General features: G+C 37.5%; 1 protein-coding gene and 2 pseudogenes across 2 annotated transcripts; all 3 read right to left on the minus strand.

Moving 5' to 3' along the window:
* Positions 1-523, minus strand: part of LOC132102359 (regulator of G-protein signaling 12-like) — a 31,593-nt pseudogene extending 31,070 nt beyond the window's left edge.
* A 948-nt stretch (positions 524-1,471) lies between these two features.
* LOC132096699 (myb/SANT-like DNA-binding domain-containing protein 1) lies at positions 1,472-5,058 on the minus strand (annotated as a pseudogene).
* Positions 5,059-7,727: 2,669 nt separating this feature from the next.
* Positions 7,728-25,078, minus strand: LOC132102376 (E3 ubiquitin-protein ligase DTX4-like). 2 transcript variants are annotated; one of them, XM_059507250.1, is made up of 9 exons: positions 24,771-25,078; positions 21,800-22,017; positions 18,847-19,825; positions 11,181-11,242; positions 10,891-11,052; positions 10,360-10,421; positions 9,891-10,211; positions 9,623-9,712; positions 7,728-8,665 (listed from the first exon to the last, which is right to left on the minus strand). In XM_059507250.1, exons 2-9 carry the CDS (start codon positions 22,008-22,010, stop codon positions 8,438-8,440), a joined length of 2,115 nt encoding a protein of 704 aa, XP_059363233.1. In that variant the 5' UTR covers positions 22,011-22,017; positions 24,771-25,078; the 3' UTR covers positions 7,728-8,437. The 2 variants fall into 2 exon arrangements, with proteins under 2 accessions (XP_059363233.1, XP_059363234.1); XM_059507251.1 differs by lacking the exon at positions 24,771-25,078 and having other exon boundaries at positions 21,800-22,166.
* Positions 25,079-25,295: the final 217 nt, after the last annotated feature.

Genomic DNA, 25,295 nt, shown 5'->3' on the forward strand with positions numbered 1-25,295 from the left:
AAATTTCACAAAATTATTAACGTGAATGATCTTTTTACAAAGGAAAAGACAGATACAAAACTATCAAATTGTTCTGAGAGCTCTCTCGTGTCACACTTCATTTACAGTATGTGTAAACAACCTTGCGTCCCACACGCACCTCTTTCACTTAAAAGTACACGTATTTATTAACAACAAATGTATATACCGGCACTTACTTGCACTCTTTTTAATTTCCAAGTTTTTCTTCGTTTATATCGGACGGACTTGAACCACTGCCATTCATTATTGTTGGAAATACAAAGTGTCATTCTCTTGTCGCTATGGCAGTGTAACGTTGACAAACTGATCAGCTCTCTCATTGGTCAACAGACCTGTCAATCATGTTCAATATTCAAATACATACGGCGCACTCATCGCTGGGTGGAAAAACCCTGTTTGTTATTAGTGTTTACTTTAGTGTTTACTATTTACTAATATTGTTATTTGTGACAGAGAGCACTTAATAGTGGACGATTATTTCGACAGTAGGTATTAACGTAAATGTATTGAATTACTGACACATTAAGTATTTAAAACAGCAGTAAAGTATGGCAAGTTTACAAACGGCTTCTTAAAGTTGTATTCAGGAGGTGTGATATAAATACAATAATTTGAAATATATAAGCGTAACATACAAGTTTACTGTCCATTTTTTAAAATGTTGGTTTCTATTCATGACACCACACACCCAGGTCACCGAGCACTAATGTCTTTCCTATCAGCAGATACCTTTGTGAAGCCCTGACAGACCAGTTCATCACAGACAAAGAAAAGAGGCATTCAAATTCATATTTGTACTCCGTGTGTTGCTATTAATTACTATGTGCACAATTTAAGGCACGACAGAAAGGATTAACTATCTTGACAGCACATTAAGAAGAATTAAAGAGCATTTGGGGGTCTATTAACGATTATAATGTTTGGGTGCAAGTCAGGTTCAATCTATCTGGCCACTTTTGGAAGTCTAAGTCTGAGTGACAAATAAGAACAGTCTTTTTAATAGATGATAAAAAAAAAGATTTGTGAAAATCTACTTCTAAACACATGTGTAGTATGGGTAGTATGCTATTTTGACCTCAGTCACTGACTTTAATTTGGCAGACAAATATTGATTCCCTTTTTTAAAATAAATAAATAAACAAGAACAATAAAAGGTTATTCCGACCTGCCTAATGCCAACAATTATTATTTTTGTTTTTCAAGAATGACACTTTTTCTCTTTTACCGTCTTTGGACACTTCCACCACCTAAACATTTTTTGACATCTGACAAAAATACAAAAATTACTTTTAATTCAGAAATTAAAAAGGGGTGTATTATAGTCATTTTTAGTGAACAGTACACACACACACATACATGTATATATATATATATATATTAACAGATCTAAGCTAAATATGAGTGTCAGCATATAAACTGCTACCAAAACAATTTCATTTTGTAACATTTAGTAACATGTTACATTTTGCTAAATTGTGCTTTGCTATAACAGTGAAACATTGAACTGTAATGGTACTAACTAAACGATTGATTGTCCTCGACCATTGTGAATCTTTGTCAGCCTAATCCAGTTTACATTATCACCAACCATTTAGTGTTATCTGTCTGACCTTAACTTCTGCCCTTCTGGAGTTTTCTTGAACATGGTATCCTTTTAAAGAATGCCAAAAGAGAAATCTGAAATCTTTTAGATGTCAGTCAACCATGTGTCAAAATAATTAGCCATGAATCTAAGTCTCTTAGTAGCTAACACAGCGATTTAGAAATCAAATGAATCCGATTTCAAAACACATTTTGTGTCAGATAACAATCACCTTTTAACTTTTGAGGCAGAAATAAAACTACATTTTGATTCGTATAGTTAGAATCAGTGTGGATGAATATTGATTTCTACAAAATTTCTTTTGTAGGTTACATCTGCCAACATTTTTGAATAGCATATTTATTGTAGAAGACTTAACAGTGCTTAACAGGTCTAAAATGTACCACTAACTAGTTGGTTATAGCTTTTATACTTAGATATCATAGCAACACTTCCTCAGCAAAGACAAAAAAGGTCCTTATTCCGTATCTGAGGTCCTGTCACTCAGTTGTAGATGCTCCTAAACCCTTTGAGGCCAGTGGGTTTGGCCAACAAGGGGCAGACGAAGCAGGAATCATCTTCTCCAGGAGATTCATCATTCGTTCCTGAAGCTGGAGGCTGTGCACCTGCAGGAAGTTCTGCTGATGCATAACGCGGCGAACTTCATGACAGGCCTCCTCAACGGCATGGCTTATCCTGCGTTGCTCCTGCATCATCGCATCCAGGACACGCAGCTTCTTTCGGCGCAGTGACACATGTGAAAGCCTCCGCCTCTTATGTGGCTGTGACCTGCAGATGGACAACCATGCACTTATAATTTCAAAATTATGATTCTGAAATGGATCTGTGACCAGATCGAACATGTTACCTGGTCTCAAAAGAACTCTCAGAGTTCTCTGTTAGGCCTTCTTCCTCATCGTTAATTTCTCTCTCCTCTGACGAACCCGTGTACTCCAGTAGAAACCCACTTGGTGGAGCTGATTGGTGTACAGAAGTCGCGAGCTGAGAGGTGGAGGGGCCAGACATTGAGAGGTTCGGTGGGCTCATATGAGCAAGGTCTGGTACCTTTGACAAGATCCTCTCAATAGATTTGTAGTATGGCCAATCAGGTGTAGCATTGCTTCCATTTGCTGTGTACTTCAGTTTCCTTTTGGTTGGATTATAAAAGCATTATTAATAAAATGCAGTAGAAAGAATAATCTGTTAAAGTAACTGTAAATACTTTATCTACTTCATATTGTCTTTAAATGTGTATTAGCATAATATAATATTTCAGAAATTGTAGAATCAAGTTATTATCAACAGTCTGCACTAAAAATGAACCAAGATAATGACAGTGTAATAGTTTACTGTGATATTTTAGGGAAATTGTGAGGCTTTTTAAAAATAGCCATTTGTAAAGCCATTGAAGACATTACAAACACTCTTCATTACTGGCCAGTAATGAAGATCACACAGTGGTCAAAAGTCATTCACATTTCTTCCCCTGACTAAAATGAATATTTTTTTATATATAATATATAATATCATATAATCTTAGTATTTTGTGTATTGTGTACTTTGTGCAAATACTATATGCATCGTATTTATATTTAGATTGAATGTATCAGTACACCACTGCACAAAAAAGCTTTTTACCCACCACTACATTTGTTTACTACGATGTGACAAAGTGATTTAGATTTGATTCACTTTGTTTATATGCTGCCTTGGCTCTCTAGAAGAGTGTTTGTTCCATGTTGCTATCTGAATTCGATAAGTAGAGCTTGACATTATCAAACCGGAACGTTGTTTCATTCTAGAATGGCTCTTGGCTGCATTGCTGTCCTCCAAGTACGCATACTACGCTTGTGGAGGACAAGATGCCTGACGTAAATTTCGTCATCAGTACAATTCGCCGCTGCCCGCGTGTAGCCCGATTTTCTGCGCAGACTTGTACGCAGAGCCGGATTATCCATAAGGGCACTTGGGCCAGTGCCCAGGGGCACCAACCATTCACAACAACTAGGGGGGCACCACATGACACAAGTTTTAAAAATATTTTTCGTAAATTGTTTTATTATTAACTTGAAATTCTTGAAAGACCATACATAACTCGTTTATGAACAGTAAATTAACAACAATAATAATAAAAATAAATTATAAATAAATAAAGATTACATGACCACTATCAGTCCCCCCCTTTCATCCACAATCTGTCAGAGTTGAGTTGGTCCAACACAAGTATGCGCAAATATGTAATTTTATTAACGGCTACAGAAAATGAATCAAAATAGACAGACGTCAATTGAGTGGTTTGCAAAAAGAAAGTTAAAGAAAGACAAGGACGCTAGACGTTTAGCTACAATTCAAAATGTTCCAGGGATCAAAAGTTTTTTTAAAACGAGTGAAGAATGAGCTCAGGATGACAACGACACAGAAGCGATTGACTGCACTCTCCCTGTTTACCATTGAAGTTAAAGTTAAAACATTACAGACTACAGCCGCGAGAGGGCGCTCTATGCTGCTCAGTGCTCCTGTAGTCTACCACTGAAAACATAGAGCGCCCTCTCGCGGCAGTAGTCGGTAATGTTTTCTCTTATTTCTTTGTTCTAAATAAATGCGACTTATAGTCTAGTGCGACTTATATATGTTTTTGTCCTTGTCATGACGTATTTTTGGACTGATGCGACTTATACTTAGGTGCGACTTATAGTTTGAAAAATACGGTAGTTGGAAATCACCTTATTTATATCTGATGGGGGGGTCTGACAGACAGACAGACAGACAGACAGACAGATAGACAGATAGATAGATAGATAGATAGATAGATAGATAGATAGATAGATAGATAGATAGATAGATAGATAGATAGATAGATAGATAGATAGATAGAAACAGTCAGATAGATAGATAGATAGATAGATAGATAGATAGATAGATAGATAAGAAATATTAGATAGATAGATAGATAGATAGATAGATAGATAGATAGATAGATAGATAGATAGATAGATAGATAGATAGATAGTATTTACTTGCCTGAATTGGAAAGTCATGTTGGTAATCTTCATCTTAATCTCTTCCCTGTGTCGCTGTTCCCCAGTTAATTCATAAAGTTGCTTAGCCATCGTCTTGTAGATCTTAGCATTGCGCTTAGCCTTCTTTAGCTCTGTCACATACTCTTTCCAAATGTACACAAGAGCTTTCATCTCGGAATCCGTCCAGTTACGAGCCCTCCTGTGCTTCTCGTTCGAGTCCGGCACTGTGTAACTGAAGCAAGGTCCTCAGAGGCCATTTTAAGAACAGATTATGCACCTTTCATTCAGGTTTATGATTTAAGCTTGATTCTTTCTCAGTGCAGTCTGTTTTCCTGGCCTTACTTTGCTTTCTCAAGCATGTGCTTGTGTGTGCGAGAGACAGGCCTCTGCTGCCCTTCCCCCCATGCTTAGTTAAGAGGCCTCAAAATGGAACCTGGAGGGCTGGAGCAATAGCTTTAAAAGCTTTTAAAGAGGGAAGTTCGTCAGCATGATGTCAAGTTACCCTGGCAACAGCCCGCTAAGGCCCTCCTTTTCTAGCTAAACCCTTCCCCTTCTCCACTGCTCTTTTGTCTCTGTCAGTCTGCTGCAGCAAAAAGCTTTTAGCTGAAAGCCAACAAAGTGAGGTCGGTCAGCCAGAAAACCTGCATGTGTAAAAGACTTCTCTGGGGACTGAAAGCAGCAGAGTGTGATGTTGCCTAAGCGACCAGTCTCTTTCCAGACCACTTAGTCCGAGCATTTATGAGCTTAAAAGCTTTTAATAGAGAAGGTGCTAGAGTGGCATTGCAGAGATTGCACCAGATATAACACATTTAAATCTACAACATAATTGAGAAACTGAGTGAAAATTAGGTTGTTTTTGTCAGATCCAAAAATGAGCAAATGGCTTTAAACTCATTCTAAAAAGGTTTTGAAACATGGACGTTCATTTTGCAAGCATGTTGTGGCACAAAACTTGTTTAGGTTAATGTAATTACCCCTCTGGCCCTGAGCACTTTTTACCACATTACATTTGCCCCCAAACTCTGACCACACCCAAGTGTTTCAGATTACATCTTCTATCACAACTACAGGGGGTCTGGGACAGGACATTAGGGGTAGTACTTTGTGGGAAAGTGTTATCTTGTGCACCCTATGACAGATTACCATCTGAGGTGACACACGGTTGCATGTGTTTCTTTATGGCTAACTCATTGTTAACCACATTATGTGCTTCACGCATAGATGCATCACCTTCACATTCAACATCGTTCTGTCAAGAGACATTTGGAGACATTCCTGACTGAGATGAGAACAGATCTGCTTTACAGGAAAGGCTTCATAATCATTCAGGATTTTGAACATATAAAATATGAAAGAAATTGTACTGTTCTATACACTTAATTAAAAAGCGTAGAGGCTAATAGTTGATATAATGTTGATATATTTATGACGTTGGCAAATATTTGATTTTGATATTTGAATCTATCTATCTATCTAGATAAGAGTTTGATATGATTCTGACTCCAGCACATTATATACAGACACACACACACACACACGTGTATATGTAAATATGAAGATTCATATCAAACTCTCTGCTCTTTGAATTTGTTCTGATACAGATATAGGGTTATAACACGTATAATATAAAGAGCATTAATTAACAGTCTGGATCATCTGCCTGTAGAGGAAATGCCCTGGTCTTAGGGGAGACCAGATGGTGTTCATTTTGTGCCATGATCAAATTTTAATTCAGAGAGAGAGAGAGAGAGCAGCCCATCTAATTCCCATCTTGATGGGTTCTGCCTAGCGCTGATTTTAGGCCATTTTGAGAACATTGATGTAAAATGACAGTCTACAGCCTTGCCAAGTAATAATTAAAGTTTTTATACATTTTGAGAAATATTATGGGAAATAAATGTGTAATGTTTACACTATTGTGCATATTAAAATCATTAAAATTGTGTTATATATATATTGGTACTATATCAGTCATAGACCATAATAAGTAAGTGTGGATCCTGTCTGGTCCTCTGGTGATTTTTGTTATTTTAGTTGAACATCGCCACCTACTGAATCAAATATTTAGTGCCTGACTGAAATATGGTAAACTGTGCAAAAGGGGCCATATTTTTAAGGCAAGGAAAATTAATCCAAACAAGCAGTTCTTTTTTTTTTCTTCTTCTTTTTTTTGGTGCCTTTAATATTTATTCAGTATTCCAGCAGCTATTTAATATGCAAGTTGTTTTGTACATTTTATTATTATACAGCAACATTAGTTCTCCTAGCTCCATTCTCTGTCTTCACAGTTTTCGTCCTGGCAGCTATACCATTTTCACTGCTGTCTCCGTAACAACCATCATGAGGAACTTGGCTGGACAATAAATCAAATCATACAAGTGCAATAAAAGAAATAAAAAAACTTCACAGTGAAAAAAACAACAAAAAAAACTAATAGCTTATAAGTAAAAAAGTTAAACCAATTAAAAGCATATTGTAAAAAAATGATACAAGAAAAACAAAACTCTTTTACTTCCACAACATGCTTTTGGATGCAGGGGGGAAAAGAATTGTGTACATAAAACACATACATACAGCACATCAACTATAAATGTTAGCTTACACATTTGCATGTACATACATGCAGACGTTTCGTCAACAGCTTTGTAAACAGGTCCACCAAAGACCTACCAAGAACCGACCAGAAAGGCAACCGGAGATAGTTTGTCCACAGGATACAACTTCAACGGACTTAACAGGGTGGGTTAGTAGCTCTTAATAACCTTTTTAAAAGGCCGACATCTTAAACTTGGGATGATCTAAATCTTACTGGTTCCTAAACTGGTGATAAAAATAAACACTATAATTGAGCTTGGCTCAGTTTGCGAGCGGGCCCTGTCTGTAATTCTTTACTCTCCGACAGCAAATCCAATCACAAAGAAATGAGTTTTCTGTAATGTGTGCGTTGTCCATCTGTTGGCTGCCTATCTCACCTTGGCTCAACATTTCTTTATTACTGATTAACAATGTAGTTTGCATTGAATGCCTCTTTCAGTCCCTGGACAGAGATTGGAATCCATCCCAAAATCAACGAGAATACAGGTTTCTCATTTCGACATTATAAAATAATGTAAGATACAATAAAATAAGTGGTTAATGTAAATACTGCAAACATTTCGAAAACTATGTCGTCAAATAAATACCGTGGTTATTACTGGAATGTATATGTTAACAAGTGCCACTATGAGGCAGTAAACATTCACGTTCCAGCATCTAAAACTGCAACTGGAGCTCCGAAGTTCGCAACAAGTGGTGGCCTCGGTTACGTCCTGCGCCGAACGATACAACTACATGCACAGAAGTACCTTTGATTTGCCTATCCTTCACAGAACTACAATACATTACATGTTTGAACAGACACTGGCAGTTCGGTTTTTCCTCTATGTCTGCTGCCCACTGGTGACAAAATTGCACTGTACCAAATCTAGTTTTTGTGGGGAGGACACTAACAGGAATTGTTTTTTAAGATAAAGGCTCCACCACAATATCCGCACAGTGCAATGTTGTTTGTAAATGACAGCTCTTGCAGCTTGCCGTCCAACTTCTGACAGGCTCGTATCGATTTCTTTAGCAGTAGGAGGGCTAATATCACTGAAAAAAATGGAGCGATGATGACTTCTAAACCTTTTGGAGGCCTTAAACTTCTTTTTTATTTTATTTTGAAGGTGTCTCAGGTTTTCTGAGAAACAAGAGCTGGGAATTGAATTCGGATTTGGCAACACTAACACACACACAAAAAAAAAACATTCAGTCTTTGTCTTCCAACTTTTGTTTTTCAGTCTCTCAGACTCTCATCCTCAGTGATGCCTTGTGCCCTCAGCTCTTCCAGGACGTTGTCAAGGTGACCAGAGTCTGGGTAACCGTGGCCAGTCAGGTTGGAGCCGAACTCGGTTTTGTGATGCACCTCGTTCCAGATGACCGTATCCGTCTCGCCCGTAGTGCTGGATGTGCCCACTGAGAAGATCAGCCGGCGGTCCCAAGCAACCAGCAACAGCTTCAACACCTATCAGAGCCGCAATTGATTAGAATAAAAGCTGAAATTCCTTGCTTTTAGAAGTTGTAATATGTAAATTATTAATAGCAGAAAGACATGTGTTCTGCAAAGGTTTTAAAAATCTAATTTAAGGCTTTTTAAGAGCATCTTTAAGAACTAACATCCTAAACTGCAAAATGTCTATAAAAATGACAATTTATACAATTTTACAGTTCAAATTTTGATCAAAACTAAAGTTTTGTAATATGTTACACCACACATTTCAGCCTCAGGAGTCAAGTATTCATTGATTATAAACTGCTCTAAAACCGTGATCCTGTAGAATGCGAATCAGCACCATGTTTGGATTTAACCTATTACAGTTTATATTTGATTCAATCATCACTTTTGTAAATTGAATAATCATATAAGCCATATTGCGACTGTTTTCTGGTTTTAAAGTAACCTGTTTTCCTGTCCCCATATTTAAGGCCTTTTGAAATTTGATATTTAAATATTTATTGATATGTTTTGATATTTAAAGATATTTAAAGGGATAGTTCACCCAAAAATGAACATTTTGTCATCATTTACTCACCCTCATGTTGTTCTAAACCTGTGTGACTTTCTTTCTTCTACTGAACATAAAATATTATATTTTGATAAGTGTTGGTAACCAAACAGTTTCTGGTAGCCACTGACTTCCATAGTATGGAGGGAAAAAAATACTATGGAATTCAATGGCTACCATCAAACTGTTTGTTTACAAAATATCTTTTTATTTTATTTATTTTTCAAAATATCTTTTATGTTTAACAGTAGAAAGAAATTCTTACAGGTTGATAGAATTCACATTTTTGAGTGAACTATCCCTATAATATGTAGTTAACACAGTCTTTTTATGACCTGAGATTTAAACTAAATTTAAGCCTTTTTACGGACCCTAGGGACGCCAAGGTAAGAGGATGAATGTTTGCGAAGACTCACCAGGCGGCCTTTTTCACTGTCAGGGAGGTAGCAGTGTCTTGGAAATCCACGGGCTGTGAAGGGCTTCCCGGGGTTGGGATGCTCTGGACCCTAAAACAATAACAGACAGGGCCATTTAGACCTACGTTATAGTTATATAACATATGCATGCAGTTATATAACAGTGCAGCAGCTCAACATACAATGCAGGTGGAACAAATGCCAATATGAATGAACGCTGTTGACAGCGCAGTGGTTTTAAACAAGCTTTAGAATTAAAGAGTCTTACCTGAATGCCAGGGGGTATGTTGTAGATAATCCGGATGGTTTTGCAGTCAGGGTGTCCAGGAAGGGAGTGAGGAATGACGTGGTATTCCATCTTTCCTGGTGGCTGGTTGCCGGTTTTAACACCGTAGATGGTCTTGCAGGTGGGACACTGAAGGCTGCCATCTTTGTTGCCGTTGTTGTACATGGCCACCAGGCACTGCAGGTGGTACTGATGTCCACACTGAGACAGACGACCCACTGCCTCGGCCCGAGCAATGCCACCGACACCTGGGCCTTTATAACCAGACGGGCCACAGAGAGATTCCATACAGATAGTACAATCCTAATAAAGATTCAAATTAATAAAGAAAAAATCATTTAATCAAGCTTAATTAATCTAATGTTAGGTCATTCAAATAATAATAATACTATTTAAATCAAAATGATTTAAAAAAAATTAAAACGGCGAAATATGAATCATGTATGTTTACCTCTTCAGGTGGGCTGCGGACTTTCTGGAGATATCTTCTAACAACTTCTTCTGAAGTTCTACCTGCTCAAATCAAAGGAAAACTACGTTAAATCAAGGATTTAGAGAAATAATCAGTCACAAAGATATTTTATTATAATCTATTATAAGTTGTTTTTACATACACTACTGGTCTAAAGTTTAGAATAATTAAGATTTTTTTTTATGTTTCTGAAAGACACCTCTTTAGCTCACTAAGACTGCATACAGTAAAAACAGTGATATTGTGAATATTTCAATTTTAAAGAACTATTTTCAATTGTATAATTTTTTATGTAATTAATCAATACAATATTTTTCTTATTAATAATAATATTATGTAAAAATGTGAATACTACTAATAATAGCATTATTTAAAAAATACATATTTTCTAAACGTTTGTCAGTCGTGTGAGTTTATATACATATACAGATAAATTGATATTACAGCAATTATTTACTTATTTACTTTTTTTTTTTTTTTTTTTTTGAGTAATTGTAATTTGCTCCTTGCCTTTGCGGGCCTGCTTCTTTGTGGTTTTCCGGCAGCAGTGACCAAGGCCTGGCACAGGTTTGATATCACTCTTGCTGACAGGTGGGGGGTGGAGCACAAGTTTGGGTGGGCGGGTCAAGCAGACCGGGAGTCCAGCGGCGCTCATCAGAATTCCAGTGATACCTAAACAATGAGAAGAGACAATCCCATTTTAAGTTTCAATGTCTTTGGATGCAAAATGATCCCAAATGTGTTACTATATTTAATCATCACGGCAACTATTTATAACTTGTGTGCATATTTTTTCTCACCTGCCAAAGCTGGATGGACAGGACTGGATCCATTTAAGTTCTTCACTGGGACCGTGGGGACTCTATAAAGGTAAAACAAAAGAAATAAGACATTAAACACATGCTTCCACTACGCAAGCAAGCACTCACCAATCAGAAACATCCACACACACACACACACCTCAACGGTCTTATTGATAATCATAATCTGGATCCGAACAGAAATAACCATGTTGTTGTCACAGCTACACCTGTTTGTGTAACACCCCCATCCAGACCTGCAGACATGCTGAGTCACGCTGGGGTATGTAAACCAGGTCACACCTTCTGTCAAACCTGCTGCCGCCACTAACAAAACTGGCACAGAGTCAGTAGACAACAGCAGTGTGTGCAGCACATCAAAACCTCACATGACCAGACAACCTGTTGTCCATATGTGGGGATATTCAACCAGCATGCAATAGTTCAAACATTTCCAGGGCATCTCACCTCAACATTACAGAACACATGAGTAAAACTTTAAAAGTCATATCAAAACCAACCGTGACCAAAAACTTCTGTCAAACCGACTAACTACTAATAAAGGCAACTAATGCAAAATTGTTCTTATGTTAAACTTATAAACCAAACCAACTGGAAATAACCATTGATAAATGACACTGAATTCCATTGTTGTTTTTTAGTTTTATTTTTTTGCCAGAAAAGACTGGACTTTTCTGCATTCCATTATTGAAAGATTAAAGATCTTAAAAACGATTTAAAAACGATTACCTTCACAATTATCGAAGACCACTAGAATAACATGCCCAAAGATACTCACTGTTTGACCTTGATAATAGTCATGCTTCAACTATTCCAATGACCTCCAAAGAAAAATTTGAGCCAAAAAAGGAAAATTCAGGAGTAATGTTTGGATTCTGCCTTGCACTCTGCTCTAAATCTTCTTCAATGAATGTTTAACAGTTTCATAGACAGACTGATTTGTTTTCCCCTTCTAGAGAGCCTGGAATCAGTGTAGTTTTGTTCACACATATCCCTCTGAGCTGTTCTTCTGCTGGATGAGGTTGTCAGCCGTCGCTCTTATAGAGCTAATCCTCGAGTTTCCATCTGTTGACAAGCAGCTAGGAAAGAAGGTGATCCACGTCACAAAGACTGGGATTACCTCTCAACGTCACACACTGACACACCGCCATAAGGTTCTATCACACTGGCACATACAGCAAGATAGTTGCTTACACACACACATATACACACACACACACACATATACACACCATACTATACCATGTGTGTCCTGCACAAGTTCAAAAGTTTTGGTCGTATATGGGCATGCATAGACAGTGACTATATTAACACAGTCACAAGGGTACAGTATATATGGAGAAATAAAAGAAAAATTAAGAAATAAATCACAAATTATATTATGAAAATGTATATACTGTAAATAAAAAAAGAGATTATCTGTCTGTCTGTCTGTCTGTCTGTCTATAACCAGCTTCAGCTCAAACTACATCTTAAAATATATTAAAATAGAAAACACTTAATTGAAATTAAATAGTATTATTTCACAATAGTATTGTTCTTGCTGTATTTATGATCAAATTGTAAGCAAAAAACTCTTGCAAAAATACACAAATAAAAATAAATGAATTATAAATAGATAAATAGGTATAGATATACAAATGTATACACTCTCTCTCACACACACACACACACACACACATACATACATATATATGTGTGTGTGTGTGTGTGTGTGTGTGTGTAGATTTTTATCATTAAAAAAAAAACAAAAATAACAAAATCACTTTCAAAGAAAAAAAACATATGTGTACATAAAAAAAGAGGGAAGAAATATATCATTGAGATTCATCTGCATGCATTATAATATTGACAATTTGGCTTAATGTTATTCTGAAATGTGAATTGGACATGTTTTTGTGAGACTCACTTATTCAATTAATAAACACAAAGACCGCTGGTGTGTAACTGTCCAATTACGGTGTGAGATGTTTGGAAAGCAGAAGTGATCAGGGAAAATCTTTATTACTGTGATAAAGTTTATCTTTATGATGGTGATAAACGGAATGAAGATATACAATGATGTCCTAATCGTGACAACCTGTGTTGTCAGTCCCTACACCGGCCTGAAGAGGCTTCCATCCAGAATAAACGTGAAAATGTGAACGTGTAGGAGTGTGTTTAAGATCATTCAAGCTGTTGCCATGCATGTCACATCAAGTGCAGTGAACCACTGATCAGTGTGTCAACATTGGCTAATGCATTCACGGCAAGCTGTGAAGAGATGCGAACATTAGTAGAGGAGGGAGAGCAGGAAGTTGAAGTGTATTTGCTGGGTGACCGGTAAATCTTCAGTCACGTTTGCTGCGGACTAATCTAGTGGTATTAGCACAAAACCCATATGGCTACAGTCGTAAGCACAACTCACCTAATCAAACCACGGCGAGATGTAGCTACTTACTGACAAACATGAAGAGAGCAATGCAAGAGGGAAAAGATGGAGGGGGAACAGGGAACAGGTGGAGAGGGCAGGACGCAGGGAATCTCTAACGTCAAGGGGTTTTGCTAGCTTGATGAAAAAACTCACTGACAAGACTCTCAACCTCAATCCGGTCACAATCCTTTTTACTTTTTAGCTCATTTGAAGGAGGCACTGTCAATCAAATCAAATTTGAGTCCTTTTGTTTCTGTTATAGCCATTTTTTATAAGAGCTTCAAATTTCATTAAATATTGTTGAATCATACCGTTGAAAGAAGTATCATGTCCACCAAGACTACATTAATTTGATCAAAAATACAGTACAAACAGTAATATTGTGAACTACAATTATAATTTAAAATAAGCATGTCCATTTTAATTTATTTTAAAATCTCATTTATTCCTGTATTAGTAAAGCTATCATTACTTCAGCATCACATGATCCTTCAGAAATCATTCTCATATTCTGATTTGCTGCTCATGAAACATTTTTTTGTTTTGTTTTTATCATCAATGTTGAAAACAGCTGTTCTATTTAACAATTTTTTTTTTTGTAAACCATGATTTTAGTGAACAGGAAGTTCAAAAGAAAAGCATTAATTTAAAATAGAAATCTTTTGAAAAATTATGAATGGCTTTACTGGCAGTTTTGAGCAATTTAACACCTTTGCTGACACTCCTTGCTGAATAAAATTATTATAGAATGCCCAAGAAACATAAGTCTGGTATATGTCTAAAAAAAAACAAAAAACAACATTGTTAACATGGATCAATGTACAAAACAAAAACACATATTAAAAAGTGAAACTAGTAATAATTAATATTTTTTTACTTTAATATTTAGCATTTTTTTATTTTATATATGTGTTTGTTTGTTTTTTGTTTTTTTACCATAAAACAATCCACCTGGGTTACACACAGTATGCCTCTATACTTACAGCATCAGCAAAATCATGGAGCTTATTAGTCTATTTGAACTCCTAATATTATAATAACAGTAATCCCGTGTCTAAAAAAGGCAGGTTATGTGCATTTTGTGTGTATTCTGTAACTATAATTCAAGCCTGTACCATGTCAGTAATGCCACTACTAATGTGCTAAGCAAAGAGAACAAACATACAATCAACAGTTGTTTGCTCTCCATTACGAGTGTACCTGGAGATCAAGGAGGTTTAAAGGTGAAAGTTCACATTAGAGAAGGAGATTTCTCATCATTGACGTCAGACTCAATTACAGTCCAGCTACAGGTGCCATCTGGGAGCCCTGCTTTCACCCGAAACCCACCGAACAAGGGAAAGCACCGCTCAAGGGGATAAATAATGCCCGTGAGAAAAGCAGAATCGCAAGTGAAACTGAATTTTCTTTTTTTACTAATCATTTTTAACCATTAGCTAAACATCCATAAACTGAGCGGCTGTAATCACATTCGTCCTGATGTAGGAACAAAACAAATATTTCCATACCTTAACTTGGTAAAATACAAAACATATACACATAAAATAGTGTAAAATAACATTGCACTGTTATTAAGATCTAGAAGTGCTATATAATAAAGACATTTCTCAGACTGTCCAGACATCATAGATTGTGATAGATTAAACACATACGTATAGAATGTTCTTTCTAGCTCCCTCTAGTGGTTTAAATTATAAACTCTTGTGAACTGTAAAGAAAAGTTCAGGGTTCTGCATCTGTGGCACTCTGCTAATTACCACAAAAAGGATCAACTCATAAAAGCATACGTACAGTAAGGCAACAACATTTAGGAGGTTTTAGGACAAGGTAAGTCTGTAAGCCGTAGGAAGGGCAGGAGGATTTTTATCTGCTTGCCAAAACTGAGGGATGAGCTGAAATAATTTTCTGTGGTAATAACAGATGCTGTTAAGAACCTTGACTTGTATTTACCCTGGAACATTCCTTTAAAACTATCAACACAGTTAATGAGTAAACCTGGTCTATCAAAGACACATTAACTAACTATATCATACTGTAAATATGCACAGTCAGTGGGTCCAATATCTTAGAGCAGAGGCATATATGTTTCTGTTTTGCAGTTAAAATTAAATAAAAGGTTTTCATTAAAAAAAAAAAAAGTTATATTAGCAGCATATATATTTAAATGAACTGAACAATAATGGATTTCAGAAGGAGTATTAGGTTTATTCCCTTTCACTTTAATGACAGAAGCACTTGTGCTGAATTAACCTAGAAACAGTGCAGTCTGACATATTTCTCATGCATTTAACATTGCTGTGTTGTTGAAATTGAATTTTACATTGTTGCGTGCAGTCAGCATCCAAACACTGTAGTACGGTATGGTTATGAGAACAATACTGTTCAAAAGTATTAAAAACACCAAAAAAACAACAACAACAAAAAACACCTGGCTACTTGTTCTGTGCTAGACTAACTGAGACTTGTCATTGCACTGTATACTGTTGTTGTTCTCTTGTTGGTATGACTGCTTCTATTGTTCTCATTTGTAAGTCGCTTTGGATAAAAGCATCTGCTAAATGATTAAATGTAAATTTAAATACAAAAGTTTAGGGTTGGTACGATTTTTTTTTTGTAAAGTCTCTTATGCTCACCGAGGCTGCATTTATAAGATCAAAAAATACAGTAAAAACACTAATATTGCTAAATATTATTACAATTTAAAATAGCTGTTTGTTTTTTTTAATGCGAATTATCCCTGTGATGCAAAGCTGAATTTTCAGCATCATTACTCCAGACTTCAGTGTCACATGATCCTTCAGAAATCATTTCTAATATGCTGATTTGGTGCTCAAAAAGTATTTCTTCTTATGATCAATGTTGAAAACAGTTGTGCTACATTTTCCAGGATTCTTTTATGTCTTTACTGTCACTTCTTGAGCAATTTATTGAATCGTTGTTGAATCATATTTATGATCCAGCATGCTCGTAATAAACTAAACCTCATCCTGTGACTTCTCAGTATGCCGGAGCATGCCTGAATGTGTTGTTTGCTGGCTCACTTCACTTTTCATGGCTCATTCCTCATCCCAGTCATATGCCACTACGCATATACTTAAATCAGCGCTCCTCCAGAGTCTGAGACAGACGTTTGTGTTTATAGGACAGAGTGTCTGAGTCTCACACACACACACTCAAAACAAACACTTGCTCAATCAAGCAACTATTCCCAAACTTCCTTTACACAAACTACCGAATCTTCTTCCCCTCCTCTGTCTTTCTGCTGACACCCCCCCCCCCCCCCACACCCCGCCAACTGCATTGTGTTGCAAATACAAAACCCAAGCTGCCGACTGCAAACAAAGGTTGCCTTGGATACACACTCAGCACACACACAGCCTCTCCAAAACACTCGCACAATGGAGCTAAAGGGGCCCCCAGGAATGAACGGAGCCTGGGAACGAGGAACAGGGAGAACAAGACAGAAAGGAGGAGGGGGACTGTAATGAACAAGACTGACCTGTTGACACATGGTGGACTCCTATCACCCAGCCACGTCTAGAAAGCTTCCTTTCATTAACTATTCTCTCTCCTTCTCACATGGAGCCCACAGACCACACAGCTTTTCAAGCGATGGTATATAATGAGACATACATTATCGTTCAGAAGTTTGGGGTTGGCAGGATTACATTTTTTTTTTAGCAAGGACATTCAATTGATCAGTAGTGACAGTGAAGACATTTATAATGTTACAAAAAAAAATGTACATTTCATATGCTTCTCTCTTTATGAACTGCTTGTTGAAATACTCATTTGTTTTCTCAAGTTGCTTTGGATAAAAGCGTTCTGTTCTTTCGAACTTTATATTCTTAAAAGAATCCTTGAAAAAAATCGTATCGGTTTCCACAAAAATGTGGAGTAAAATAATAAGAAATGTTTCTTGAGCAACAAAACAGCATTATAGCATGATTTCTGAAGGATCATGTGACACTGAAGACTGGAGTGGTGACTTGAAAAGGAACAGGAAAACATTTAAAATATGTATATAACAGTATAAAAAAATTCTAATATTATAATAATATAATATTATAATATAGTCATAATGTAATGATTACATTATTTTTAAATGTAATCATATTTTAAAATATTACCGTTTTAATGTATTTTTGATCAAATAAATGCAGCTTTGGTGAGCATAAGAGAATAATAAATAAAAATAAATCTTACTGACCGCAACAATTTCAACAGTAGTGTTAATTAACATCATATAATATTTTCACTATTTTAAATTCTAGTTTAGTTTAAAGTCCCCATTTCCGATCACAAAGTGTTACATTTGTGCTGCATTCTAATCCCGAATTCTCCCACTTACACGTACACTTGAAAATAACTGATGAAACACTGCTTTGGCTGCCTGGAAATTAGGATTAGTTAGGATTGACTGATCTGCTCTGATGTCAAAAGTTAGATGTTCAAACTTGAGCACCGTTCCAGTGTTTAATTTCAAGTAGGAAGTGGAAGAACTATAGTGTAAGGAGTACCAAGGTCCAAACCCAAAAGGAAAATGTGAAAAGAGAGCAGAAGCAGAAGTTCATGTTCAAGTTCTGACCAAGCATTAAAAAAAACAGCCTTGAAACACTATACGCCAGCAGTGCTAAATAAAACTTTCTTTGTTTTAACAGGCCTAAATGTGTCAACATTTCCAGTTTTCTTGAAACACAAGTTCCTTTTCTTCAAAAATAAACTACTACATAAGTGAAACCGTTTCACATCACAGCACACATGCAAAGAAAACAAATCAACTAGTAATCTAACCACAATACATGGGATGTACTTGATTCCAGTTCTCGAATGTCATGTTTATGTTACAGAGTGTTCAGTGTCACATGATCCTTCAGAAATCCTCCTAATATGATGATTTGCTGCTCAATAAATATTTCTTCTTATTATCAATGTTGAAAACAGCTGTGCTGCTTAATAAATAAAATAATAAAATAATTTTTTTCACTATTTAAAATAGTCATCTTTAAATCTTTAAAATAGTTTTTGATTTTTGATTCAATTTGATGAATCTTGCTCACCCCTGACTTTTGAAGGCTAGTGTACATCATTGGATTCTGTGAAATACTCATGAGATTCACAGTCGCAGCTGTCATGGTTAAGGTTGGAGTTACCATCTAGACTTGACCGTAATCCCTTGGAAAAACAGAGTATCATTTCATTAACAATCACAGACAGTTCGTGATGACTTACCCTGATGCAATGAGTGCCCGTGACTGTGCCATGGCGATTCTCTGCAGGGCGGGACGGCTTAGGCCAGCCAGACTGCTGCGAGGCGGCACCGGGGCGGCACAAGCTGCTGATGCTGTCGACACGGGACCCAGAACACGAGCAGAGGGCGTGGGAGCGCAGGTGGTTGCCGTAGATATAAGGGCGTTGGAGGGTGTAGGTACTGTAGGGTTGGGTGAGGAGGTCGTGTAGGGTGTGGTTGAAGGAGGCGGGGGTGGCGGTACAGCAGGTGGAGGAGGACGGTTGGAGGATATTGACAGGGCGGCAGTGGCTGAGCCTAGCAGGGAGAGGGAGTGTGCGAAGCCCCCACTAGCACCTGAGGTGGAGTTCCTATGTGGCGAGAGGACTCGGGAAAGGGAAGGAGGGTGAGGCAGGGTAAGCGAGTAAGAGTGTCCTCTTGATGGCGCTTTTGGGCTCGGCGGCTTAGGTACGGGTGGGGGCTTCCGCCCGAGAGTTAGTGCCATGCTAGGGGTCTTGACGCCTAAGACTAGCATACACTGCTGGCAGGAACATGGTTGACCCAGTGAAGTAATAGCAGAAGCTGGGAGAGCTCCGCTGGGATAGGCACTACCATTCCCTCCACTTACCCCCGATACGCCCACCCCCAAGAGTCCACCACTTCCAGCGGATGACCACGCGTGCGGTTTAGGCAGTGGGCCAGAGACAAGTGGGTAGGCCAGATCTGAGCGCCTCTGGATGCGCCGGCGCCGCTGCGTCTGTCCATTTATCTGTGTCATAGTCTGCAGGTCTATGAGGTAGCAGAAGCCCAGTGGCGTTAAGTCCAGCCAGGGCTGCTGCCGATCCCGAGCCGCCTGGATGGCGATGCTCACCTCTGTGTCATACGGCGTCCATGAGCCAGAGTCATTCTCCCATTCCCAAACCCAACCCTGACCCGGAGCCGACCGCGGGTCATAGAAACTTCGCCGCACGGGTCTTAGAGTACCTGTAAGGAAGAGCAGAGATGTTATCTTAAGAAAGCTTCTGGCATTGTACAAAATTTTTGACAAGTACGGTTTCTATTCATGTGTTAATGTATTTCCTTAAAACAGGAAGTTAAAAGAATAGTTCACCTAAAAATTCTGTCATCATTTATTCACCCTTGTTTTGACTACTGCTTATCTTCGGAACCCAAATCAAGATATATTGTATTACGAGATTATATTATAATTTAATGTTTATATTTAAATTATGATTTCTATGTACATGTATGTCCATTAAGCAGTGTTTATACACTATATACACTTACACTTGTATGTACACTTTATACACTTTGAAGCTGTAAATAAAAAAATTAGTCAAGTATTTTCAATAAATATTCTTTTGGTCTTTCCACTTCTGAGTTTCATGTTTAATTCAGCATGTTACTTGTCTTTTTTGTAATTATTTATGAAATTTATTAGCAATTTTTGTGTGAAAATTGTTTCATTTGTGTTCTAAAGATGAACGGAAGATTATTTTTTTTATTTTTTTTTTACACAGTACATAAAAAAAATAACATACAAATGTTACAGCACATCCAGAGGTACACAGATTTCCAATTTAAAGTAAACGTTGATTTAAAATTTCAGAAGTAGGGACTTATTAATTGACCCACCTTGGAGAGAAAGAATGCAAAATGTTCATGTGCATATCTTAGTGATGCTTCAAAATTTTGGCCACCAAAAATATTCAGCCAAATATATAATAAATTATAATTCTGCCAAAATAGTTTTGGAGGCCTGAAATCATTTACCAAAACACTTCTTCGATGATGCATTTTGACTGTGTCAGTGCCTTTTTTGTGCACAAATGTGGAAAAAGTTACAAACTTGTAAACATGTCAGCAAAGTGTGGACATACTTTACAGAGATGCTAGAACACCAATTCATAACATGTAATATTTTAGGTTGAGATATCAAGAGGTGGCTTATTGCAAAAGAACTTTACTACGTCTGGTTTAATTTATCATCGGACAACACAACACCCTGAACAGAGTTCAATTGCCAAATTACCGAAACTTTATTTTCAGTTTTTGGGTTTCCAGCCAAATAAATCTTTAACAATGCCACATGCAAAGATACACATATTAAAATGTCAAGGATGTTACAACAGTTGAGCCACAGCACAAGATAACTTTTGTTATGTCTTTTCGAAGCAAACCTCAAGAATACATTTCAGACATAATAAAAACAAATTAAGCCTTGTCATGTCTGTTCCAGATTCCAAAGTACAAGAGAACTGTGCTACAGTAAAATTAGTCTCAAGAATTTGACAGTCCAACAACACAAAGGTTGTCCATACACCCCCGCCAGCCCCTTCATGACCTCGCTCTACTACCATTCATTTTTCCATCTCCTCCTCCCTCGTGTTTCTGGAGAGATGGGCCACTACCCTCCACCGACCCTATTCTCTCCATTCCTCCATCTTCCCATGAAGTCTAGTCAGTCCTGCACAATGGCCTTTGTCAGCATGGGTGATGGAGACTCCCAAAATTCTGACAGCCAACAATCCAGCCCTTTGTTTCGGCTTCACGTTCCACCTTGGTATAGGTTCAAATCATTCCTTCCTTCTCGCCAGCAAAGCTCTCATGCATTGACAAAAATCATTAAGAGTTCTAGCAGAGCCACTTGAACTCTGCACTGCATGACACATAAACAAGTGTTTATTACAAACATAAAGCTTGAAACGGATATCAGTGATCTGCCTTGAGAAAAATTAAGAGGCTGTTGCTAAAATGAAGGTTTTGGGGCCCAGCCCAACCATTTTCATAGCACAATGAGCTTCAAAAACATCTGCAGACGCCTGCCTTCAAGCCATCACAGTACAGAGATTATTAACGTATTTTATTGATCTCAGAGTAAAGAAATCATATTAATAAAAGACAATGGATGTGCTAGATGATGCATGATAAAAACCTGGTACGACTTCGTTCTCTCACCGGTATCTTGCCGAAACTGGTGCATAGACTGCAGGTCAATGATGTACGGCGATAGACGCGAGTCGACTTGGCCCAGCACCACGCTCCCGGAGCCGCGAGGGTCGCTGCGGATCACCGCCTCGATATGATGGGACACCGCTGGGCTGTAGGGTCGCCAGCGCCCGTGCTCGTTCAGCCATTCCCAGACGACCACGGCCGAGGCTAACAACATCTCATACCTATGTGAAGAAAAATGAAATCACGTCCACAATAATGACAATGAATAGTTTCTAGACTCAGTTCATTATTTTGCAATGGTTAATTCCCGTGCACGGCACAGGTGCGTTTAGAAGCAAGCGATGCATTTGACCACAAAGGGAATGTTATGCAGCACGATGTGGCAAGCCGTTTTAACATTTATCCCTCCTGCTATACTGACTACCTATTTTAAGTTTCTGGAGCATGTTATTTTGTTTCTGGTGCATGTTTTAGTAAACTAAAAATGATGAGTACGTTTGTCATTTTCAGTAATATGGATAATACTTACACCTTTGCTACTTGTTAGTATTGTTACTAGTATCTAATACTATTACAACCTTCTATTCCAGAGCTGTCCGAAACCACTCCCTATCCACTACATAGTGCATTATATCGGGTGTCAGCCATTTTGAAGTGCTGTCCGAATTCTGAGTGAACGACTTCATTCCCTACATTTGTTCTGATTTCATTCATTCTGATCTCGAGTGTACAACCGATGTACACTCGCTGAAGCACTATTTCCCACAATCCGATGTGGAGAACCGGCGAGCTGGCAGCGAGAAAACGGGAGCGAGCGAGCGAGTTTGAATGAGCGATGCCTTTACATTTTTATTATTTCTGTTTTAACATTTTTCATACATTATTTATATTTAAATATGTTATGTAGGCAATAACTCGGTTTAATATTTGACTAATTTACTGAGGTGGCATCATTGTTAACTTACAAAAATGATAATTTGGTGGATAATTTAAAAATGTTTGTTAATCACAGTAGGTAGCGTATTCATTCTGATGTAAAATTAATGGTCTCCTCAGGGCGCTCTACAACCATCTTTTCAGAGCTCAAAATGCTGCTTGAGCGAATGTCAAGATACTAAAAATAATTAATACATAAAATTATGAACGTGTTAAAGTGTGTTTATTTTTGTTCTCATAATTTTAATAGCATTTAATGATTATGAACATAAAAGCATTACAAAAACCTTTTAATTATATACCATCGATGAAACCACAAAGCTGACGTGGATGTATGTATAATTGCAATATAAAGTAATTTTGTATTATTATTGCTAGTATTATTGCTATTAATATTATTTTCTAAAATAAGGTACATGTAATATAAAAGTACATATGGCAATGTTTTTGCAACAGCTCCAAGTCTCACGTGCAGTGTATATGTCACTGTCCGAATCTGTTCACTTATTTGTTCACTCCTTTCTGATAGGAACTCAACTACCATACACTATATAGGGATTAGTGAATGAGTAAACGAGTGAGCGATTTTGGACACAGCTCAGATGTACTAGACATTGGTACCTACTAAAGAGGCACTTGTATCTAGGGCTGTGACGGTTGCTGTGACAACCGCGTCACCGCGGTGGTCGGTTGCTACCGCGGTTGTCTACTGCCACCGGCGGTAGTGCACGTGACGTCACAAACTCTATAGCAAGCATAATAGAAAGTTTTTTATATAAGTGTAATAACTGTAATAGTTGCAAATTCTAAGTCTATGGTAATTAACAAATTACCTCAAACACAGCGTTTCCTTTAGATTGGCAGATTTGAGCGCAGGAAAATACAGTTTATGCATTCAGCAAATTAATTTAGTGTTGGGCGATGGATCTTGTTGGGAAAACAAATACCACATCACCGATCTGGAGTCATCTGCATTCATTTCACCCATCAGCATTTGCACAAGTTCTCGTGATCGCAAACGCTGGCTGGTCAGGTTTGGTGAGGCTTTCTCCAAACTGGCCAAATACAAACGAGACAGCGATAAATAAAAGATGGTAACAAGAAATATGACAACGATTCCTATTTCAAAGAGAGCGCGTGCAGATGAGGAGTTACTGAGCTTACTTGGTGGCGGAAAAGTGAACCGGACGCAACACAACCGCGTTGCGACAGGTTTAGTCGGTCTATTGTCTATACAGGACATTTGAACTCAGTGTCATTACCTCACAGACCGGACGGGGATTTATCATGTCGTGTTGTGCTGCATCCAGTGTAGCATCACTGATCATAATTAGTAACAATGTCAAAAAAGTTACTTGAATCAATGAACAGCACTAATAAAGCCCCATTCTTATAGATCATTAACTAAAAAAAGTTGGTTTAGTTACTCTTTAAATATTGCGGTTATCATAGGTTATAATAGGTCCTAGCAACAACTGGTATAAGAACTTATCAGTGAGTAGAAAGTCATATCTGAACCACAGATACCTGTAGAATTCAACAGCAAATATATACAATTTGTCATGCGTAAACATGACTTTTCCCTTTTGGGATATAAACCAATAACAAAAGAGGTGATAGTAATATTTAAAAAGAAACAGTTATGGTTGAATAGCTATTTACAATTTAAAAATAAATAAATAAAATTAATTAGTAACAAAGACACAAACAATAAATGTAAAAACAGCCTGCCACAGGATGTTGTTACACGCAAGACATTTTAGGAACGCATTTTCTTCCACTGCATCTTTAAAAATGTCCATGCTTCGATACAGAAATCGGCAAGGAGGGTCTTTATATCTGTTCACCATCATTAATATCCAATCTCTTTAAATATAAAATGGTTGTGATGGTGGCTCAGTTACTTGTTTTATCTGACAAGTCTAATGTGTTCTCAACCCATATTTTCTAACTGAACGTGGGAGATGCAAGCACACTGCAAAGTATATAAGGCCCGTTTTCTCCAAAATGCGACGAATTAAGACATGCAAGCACTCACCAATCAGAGATCGTTCGTGTTTACTCGTTTGCATTCAAATCGTTGAAGAAGGAGGTAATTGCTTGGGCGAATCCATCTTAACTTGAGCAAAAAAGTATCCACGGGATATAACAATAGTCCCAGATTTTTTTTTTCTCAGAGGAAAATTTTAATCGAATTATTGCATCACTTTTCCTTAAAATGCACAGTCGAGGCAACACGAGGTCAAGATCTCTTAAACAACATGACTCGTTTTACCTCCAGCCAGACATTTAAATTTTATTTTATTCTAGTAAGGAATGTGCAGGATTCTTTGATTGCTTGCGTCTGCATATGGCCACGCCCACTGGGGGGGCTAAACTAACCAATGGCGTGGCGATTTCGACGCCCACTGGTGTTTAACCGACCAATGGTCTGCTCAGGAGTGCAACTTCCGACTCAAGTATCTCCACCCAAAATCTTCACAAACTAGATGGTTCTCTACAGATATGAAATATGTGAATTCAGAGAATGTCATCACATAGTATGAAATCAAATAGATTTTTG

Source organism: Carassius carassius, chromosome 2 (assembly GCF_963082965.1).
Source record: "Carassius carassius chromosome 2, fCarCar2.1, whole genome shotgun sequence".
NCBI classification, from domain to species: Eukaryota; Metazoa; Chordata; class Actinopteri; order Cypriniformes; family Cyprinidae; genus Carassius; species Carassius carassius.

Excerpts from the sequence above, each read along its gene's own strand:
- LOC132102376 (XM_059507250.1), bottom strand. The coding sequence starts at position 22,010 with ATGTTGTTAGCCTCGGCCGTGGTCGTCTGGGAATGGCTGAACGAGCAC. Across the intron at positions 11,243-18,846 it reads CGGGCACTCATTGCATCAGG|AGTCCCCACGGTCCCAGTGA; the intron begins GTAAGTCATCAC and ends TTACCTTTATAG. Across the intron at positions 10,212-10,359 it reads TCCGCAGCCCACCTGAAGAG|GATTGTACTATCTGTATGGA; the intron begins GTAAACATACAT and ends AATCTTTATTAG.